Below are 7,629 nucleotides of genomic sequence, written 5' to 3' on the forward strand. Positions count from 1 at the left end.
GACTGCTTATCCTCTTGCTGGGATGGATGAATCCCCTTCATCCTCCTCTGCTGTTATTCTCGGTAGTTTCTTTTTCTTGTTACAACCCATTGTCTTTTTAAAAAGCTACAGTTTTTCTCTTTGAAAATAAATGCCTAGCTGTTCTTCGTCGCTGTGGATTTAGAGCCACAACAGAGGCGCGTTATGCTATTTTTGAGAGAGATCTTGATTGCTCATCCTTCTTCCCTTTTTTGTTCCTGTCTTTGGGCTGACATTATGGTTATCTGTAGTGAGCAGAGATTGATGTACAATGAAAAGAATGAAGAATCTAACATGGCTTGAACAGTTTAAGTGGCATGTAAACACCATTGTATGGACTTGAGAGGAAGAATGGTGTGTGATTTTTTATATAGTTAAACTCAAATATCTGTGCCTACCTCAGCAGAGTTAAGTTTTTCTCAACTGTTGAGGTGAAGCCACTTTAACCGAGACAATGACAGAGTGGGAATGACAGGAGTGGCAAAGGGCAAAGAGGCGAAGGCATTGGTGGGGAGAGGTAGAAAAAACAGATACAGAAGAATTGTCAAAACATTTTCCCTTGTACAAAGGCAGTGGCTCCGTCTCTTTGACTCAGAGTGCAATCTACTCCCTCATATGTGTATGTTTGAAACCCCACCTCCCCCAGTGCTTCTCTCCTCCCCTCACCTCCTCCTTCGGTCTCCGGCTGAGGAATCCCAGGCAGCGTTTAATTGCAGAGTGCAAAGGCTTTAGTTGGGCTAATGAGCTCAGCACCGGAGCCTCGCAGGGCGGCTGGATTTTAGGTGGAGGGGAAAAGAAGGAATTCATAAATTCAGGTACAACCGACTGTGCGAGAGAATATACAAGAGGCAGGAGACGGAGTAAGAGGTGGAGAAAGAGGAGAGCGGGAGAGGGGAGGGGAGGAAACGGGAAATACACAGTCAGAGAGAGAGAGAGAGAGAGAGAGAGAGAGAGAGGAAGCCTGCAGCAGCAAATGAGACAGAACAACGAGGCGGGAGAGGTAGAAAGAGAGACAGAGAGGAAAGGAGGTGGAGAGGGGCCCCGTGTAGGAGAGAGGGCTACAGGGTGAGGAAGAAGTAGAGAAAAAGTTAGGAGAAGTAAGAGAAGGAGGTGTTTTGGGGAAAGGAAAGAACTGGGGCAGAGATTAACAACTACAGGAGAGAAGAAGAAGGGAAACAACAGACAGGAAGGAAGGGGAGGGAGAAGTCTTGGGTAGAGAGGAAGAAAAAAAAAAAAAGAGCTGAAGAAAAGATTTCTTGTGGGAAGATTCAGATGAGGAAAACCGAGCGAGTGAATGACTGAGCTAGAGAGAGCAGAGAGGGGAGGTAACCAATTGTTTTCTAAGGCGTTTTCCACATAAGCCTCTGGACTTCTTTGGACATGTACACAGAAGGCTCACAAACAACGGGACACCACCGATTTCTTCAGCACATCAACACCACCGCCCCCTGCTCCTGTCAGCACTGCGTCCACTATGAGCAGCCAGCGTACGGCCATCACGCTGGGCTGGGATACCAACCAGCATCAGCCAGACAGACAGACCACACATCTCTGGACTGCAGGAGAGACACCCAGGCTCCTCGACTTAAAGACGGAGGAGGGAGAGCTTTCGTAGTGGACAGAGCTGAGAGAAGTGGCCATCGCAGCCCACAGAGGAGGCCTGTGTTTGCAGGGCCGGGCCCTTACAGCCAGTCAGACGACTTGAGCCAAGTTTGCCCCTGGGAGTTGAACCCTGCCCAGTGGAGCTACCCGCCGGAGCCAGGGGTGAGACACTACCCGTCTGTCAGAGAACAGTGTGGCTGTGTGGTGCACAGCGACATCAGGGCACACCCCTTTAACGCTGGGGTACCTCATCCTCTCCCCCATCTTCAGGTCAAAGGTCAGGGGTACAGGCACCGGAGGAAAGTCAGGTATGTGTCAGTGGAAGAGGAGGAAGAACAGTTTGGATGCAACTCTGAGAGCTATAATTCAGAGCCACACAATCCCCATCTGGGTTATTTACACATGCCAAATGGCCACTGTGGACCAAGGCCTGCGTTCTTTGAGGGAGGGGAGGAAAGAGATAGCCATCAGGACCGGGGCAGACTGAAGGGTGGATCAGAGGAGGACTGTAATGGAGGCGATGGTTGTCACAAAGGTTTCTTCCCCACTGAAGTCCCACAAAAACACTTGAACCAAAGAAGACAGAAGGAGCCCTGCGTCCCACCCTCTGGCAACAGCAGCCCAGAGCCCTCAAAATCGACAACCATCGGGGACCATCAGTGCCACGGTTCGGCTGTGGCGAAGCAGAAGAGGAGGCAGGATTCGGTGAGGGATAAAATCAAACAAGTGGTGACAGATCTGGAGGATGTGTTGGGGGGTTTGAAGCAAGTTCACATGGAGATGAAAGAGGTAGGAGGGTCTATTATTATAGATGTCTATTCTTTAGAACAGGAGTCTAAAGATGAAGGTCTGCATGTAGGTGTAGATGTCTCAGCCTTTTATCCATACTCCCCTGGATATTGTGACATTTAAAAAGATTAGATTCAAACAAAAGTGCAGATCAGTTTAACACATTGTCTATCTGTGTGTCCATGTTCATGAGAACATGTCGATGTGTGTGTGACTGCATGTTTGTGACTCACCTATCGTCTCTCACCGAAGTTGTGATTGAGAACAATTTGCACTGACATTTTGCAGAACGCTGCAGAAATTGGCAGCGTTCTGGGCAGCACATTAAAAAGCCTGGCTTGAGACTGTTACTAAATTATACCTTGCTCTTACAGTATCCATTTTGCATGCAGCTGTAAAATAGTTTTGATTCACAGCTGAATGCATCTGTGCAAAGCCTGACAATGTATTGAAACAACATTACAAATAAAATACCTCCATGATTGTGAATAGAGACAACTGGAAACCAGAGGAATATCAAAATAAAAATAAAAATATACTTTGGCACTGGTGGAAGAAGTAATCTGATCCAAATGTACCAAGACCATAACATAAAAATGCTCCAATATAAGGTTAAATCCTGCCAATACCACTTGTGAAAAAGTAGGAGAAAGTTGTATCAGCTAAATGTACTAAAAGTAAAAAATATATAATCATATATGATATCATTAGATTGTCACTAGTGATCAATGCATAAATCAGAATGTTTCAGTTGTAGCTGGCCAAGGTGTTAATGTTAACTACCTTATTTACAGCTAGATGGTTTAGTTCAGTGGATTCCAACAAAGGGGTCGGGGCCCGTCTTAAGGGTCACAAGATACATCTGAGGGGTTGTGAGAGAAAAGAGGAACATATTCTCTGTCTTCAGCTTTTTGTGAAATATTGGAAAGACTTACATGAAACCATCCCAGCAGTTCAGAGGGGATACAGCTCATCTGAAATATAACAAGGAGCCTGAATTAGAAACTTTTTATTTTGTGTAGGGTTACAAGCCCAAAATAGTTTTGAACAACTATAATTGGATTTTTAGGAATGCATTGTATTTTCTAAGTTTATTTCAGTAAAATCTTAATCTGACAAGTAGTAGTGGAGTGGCAGTGGAGTAGAAGCATAACGTGGGATAAAATGTAAATACGCGAGTAAAGTACTGTAGTTGAGTAAATGTTCTTAGTTTCTTTCCACCACTTCAGTTTGGACAAGTACAAAGTCTCTTTATTGTCATTCAGGTGGTCCAGCAGATTGATCGTCTCACAGCCCGAATTGACCTCAGCGAGGAGAAGCCCTGCATCACTCAGGGGGCGTCCAATAATGTTCACAGCTCAACTCATCCAGGTGACCTGAGGGTGGCCCAACTGCATGATCACGATCCTGCTCCAGTCCAGGCGATGCAACACATTGACGAAGACCGCATCATTTTAAGAACTAACTCTCCCTCCCCTGTTCACATGGCCTCAGTCGTCAAAACCAGCCGCTTCACCCCACCCAGCATCACTAAGGACATCAACCACGAAAGGACAGGTGTAAACGGCCACCCGCCTCACCTCTATCCCCGCCGAGACTCCAACCACGTTGGCCAAACTCATCCAGAGCCCCACCCCCAGAGCCTTGACCCTACGGTAATTATTGGCAACAGCACCTCCAGTTCAAGAACTCAGAAGCCTCCTCTTTACCCTCAAAACGGGCGTTGTGGGAAGGGCCCGTACCCACCTCCCAAGCCTGTGAGGACCCCTGCCTACCCAGCGAGAGGCTGCCAGAGCACCAGCATGGTTTGAGGGAGGGGGAGGGTGATCTGCCCCAGTGCCATGGGGGCCTGAAACGTGAGACCCTGCTGCAGCGAGTGGAGGTCAGAATGGGACCAGGCAGGGGAACAACTCTTGGTAAGTTCAGGTTTCTCGGTCTCTTGTTTTACACTGTTGATGTTTCCATCAGCTCTCTCATCTGATGACGTTTGCCTTGTTTACCGGCAGCGTAGTTTTCAAAGTCAGTAAATGAGTTGCAGTGTTCCTCCCTGTTACAAAAAAGGGTTTATGTGTGTGTTTGATGTCTGTGTGTGGGCGGCGGCAGTGGAGGGGAGTGGAGGGGCCGTAATGTGTCTGTTTTTGTTGATGTCACATGATTTCCCAGTCACTGCAAAATGTCTCTGTCTTGGCAAATGAAATGAGAAGTGAGTATTTATACTTCAGATTGGTGACACGCGTGGTCAAAATCAGGCGGCTGGCTGAAAAAATGTCCCCTGCTGAAGTAAAATTACACTTTTTTGAGTAGATTTGAGTAATATCTGATCATGCAAAACAAGATTAGACATTGGTTATTAAACATTGGTTATTAAACTCAAAATGAAGGCAAGATTTATGTAAGCAGCTTAAAAAGAATTGTTCTTACTGCAATCTGACGGCAAAAAAGCAAGATAAAATCTTGAAAGACTTTTTTTGTAGTGTAATTCAGTCATCACTTCGAAAGAACAGAGTTGGCAGGAGCTCAGTCGTTTTTGGCGAAGGAAGACCCCGCAGCCGCTTGACTCCAATCATATGACACTAAAGAGGCGTCATTATATTTACAGGATGATCATCGCTCTGATAATTTACTGTTATTCGGGTTTGCTAAAGCTTTTCTTCTCGTGTCACAGTCAGATGTTTAATTAATGACGGTGATCTAGGAACAGACTTAATAACAAGATGACATATGTGGAAAAAGTCCTTCCAGCAGTTGGGTGGAAAAAAGTCCACACAGTCCCTTCAAAAAGTCCACCTTTACAGATGTGCAGATACTGTGGATGTTTCTGTACTTCCCTCTTGTGCAGAGTATGCGTAACTGCAATCTGTTTTTCTTTCCTTTCTGAGTTGGGCAAGCACAATCTGGTTTTAATCATAAAACCCTCTGGCCCCATGCCAGAACGGAGTGAGGCAAACTTGGTATATTTGTGACGTCCATATAAACATAAGCACCGCTGCACAGTAAAGCGGCTCTTTACATTATGCTGCAGAGAGAGACACGCTCCAAGCGTCAGAGAGATGAGAGTTTTATGAGTTGTAAGTGTAATGTAGCTTTTCTGTCCAACACTGCCCTTTCTTTTCACTTCCAAAGTCTTTCAAAACATCGATGCATTTGACATTTTAAAGCCCTGAATCATCTGAATTAATCACCCAGAGCAGGTTCAGTGTTAAAATGGCGAGCACAACAGATTTTGTTGTATGTAACCAAGCCACACACACACACACACACACACGCACACACATTCTCTAACCTTAGTCTTAATATTCGAAGAGCTCTTTATTGTTTTTATTGATCATAGCATCAGCATTAGCTAATATGGTGTCCATGAAAACACACAAAGGAGACATGGTAAAATGAATTAGATGAACACAAGGCTGGGTTAGTATAACTGTATAACTTTGAAGACAATATAGATTATGTTAGAACCAAGGCTGGATTACAAATATATATTTTAATGGTGCACATTCCTAAATAGACTTCTGTTTAATCAACTTACCACATAGTAATTGGTGCACAGCAGTCTTGAGGCCAGGTGTTATTCCTGCATAAGAGTACTGGTTTCTGCAGCTCTGGGCTAAATGTCACTGGTACCTGTAGTCTGTTTTCAGGTCTGTGCTTGATCAATACCCAAAGGCAACATGTTATAACATTTCCACATATTTTTTAACTCATATACTCTGTGTTCACTAATTTGTACTTTGTATTTACATGCTATGCGAATATGATTAGTTTTTCTTTTGCTGCACAATCAAACTGCCTTTTGATTGCAGAATGGAGTCAATATTGAACCATTGAGCTCATTTGAGCCCCAGGGGCAGTTTTCTGGGTTAGTCCATGAAGTAGAAGTAGGCCTGAGACTCACTTGCAAAGACAAGTACTGGCATAAATGCCCTCACTTCCCACAATGTCCTTACCCTCAAGGTCTAAACCTGCATTGGTCTTCACAAAGACAGCAGTACACAAACACACAAGCAAACTGCTTTTGCCACAGCAAAGGCATCATGACTCGCAAAGACCTTCGCTTTTGGTACAATAGAGATTAACACAGTTTCTATGGCTCCATCAATGAATGATGAAAAGCCTTGAGAAGAAGCACAGTCTGTACATATTTCAGTCTGAGCTCACTGAGTTCAGAATCTAAATGATATTTCCCCCCCTCTTTTGTTATGCTGTTTCCAACAGGAGCTGATGCAACTGAGACAAGCTGTCAGCCGGTGGAAACAGAGCACGGCCTCAAGGTGGGGATATTTCCAATATCCCCAGGGGAAACTCCCCCCCCAAGAGTCGACCTGCAGCTGTACATCACGCAAGCACAGAAGCATGGAGGAGTGGCAGTCAAACCTTCTATTTATGCTTTTTCATGTGAAGTAGCAGCAAATATTGACGAGGATAAAGCAAACTACTACTCAACAACGCACCAATAGAAAGATACAAGGTATATTTCTATGAATATTTCTATTTAATTTATACTAGGCTATTTTTTATTGCAAATAAATATATTTTCAGGCAGCTTACACCAGTATGCATACTACCTAACTTGATGTATGCTATATCAAGATTTATATAATCAAAACCATTGCCTAGATATTTTACAAATAAAGAGCTTGGATAGGTTTTCTAACTTCTATGTGGTTGTCAAAGTATGTCAGAAGAAGGAGACTGGAAAGTTGGAGAAGCAGAGCTGAGATAAAATTACAATACCATATATTCTTCTTCCCTTATTCACGCAATCTGACATCTCAATTAGCTAACTCTCAGAGATGCGCATTGACTGCTGAATGTCCCACATTTCAATATGAAATAAAAAATAATTGATGCCAGCATTTCATTGCCCCTGAGTCTGGGAAATTATTTATGCATTCACTGAGTCTGAAAATGAATCGAATCCCAAATGGTTGTGGAAGCTGTGGAAATACTTCTGGGGCTGATCTGGAGATGGCAGTGTGGGATCTCTCATGGTCTTATTCTGTCAGGGCGGCCCGGGCCAGACAGGCCAGTGTCTGTGTCTCTTGTTTGTTTAAATCTTGTCTGAGATTTTCACCACTCTGCTCAAACAAGCTGCTGCTGCTGCTGCTAGGACACCGCTTCCCCTCTGACAACTAGTATAATCCATCCACATCACAAAACATCCCCCACTTTCTGTCTCTTTTTTTGTCTATAAAACTGACGGGAGAGCTACGGTGACAG

At 44.3% G+C, this 7,629-nt stretch overlaps 1 protein-coding gene across 1 annotated transcript; it reads left to right on the forward strand.

Moving 5' to 3' along the window:
* Positions 1–486: 486 nt before the first annotated feature.
* LOC117746344 lies at positions 487–7,250 on the forward strand. The gene is made up of 5 exons (XM_034555406.1): positions 487–525; positions 665–833; positions 1,409–2,409; positions 3,675–4,325; positions 6,625–7,250. The coding sequence occupies exons 1-4, from the start codon at positions 487–489 to the stop codon at positions 4,218–4,220; spliced, it is 1,755 nt and encodes a 584-aa protein (XP_034411297.1). The 3' UTR covers positions 4,221–4,325; positions 6,625–7,250.
* Positions 7,251–7,629: the final 379 nt, after the last annotated feature.

Source organism: Cyclopterus lumpus, chromosome 17 (genome assembly GCF_009769545.1).
Source record: "Cyclopterus lumpus isolate fCycLum1 chromosome 17, fCycLum1.pri, whole genome shotgun sequence".
In the NCBI taxonomy this organism is placed as follows: domain Eukaryota; kingdom Metazoa; phylum Chordata; class Actinopteri; order Perciformes; family Cyclopteridae; genus Cyclopterus; species Cyclopterus lumpus.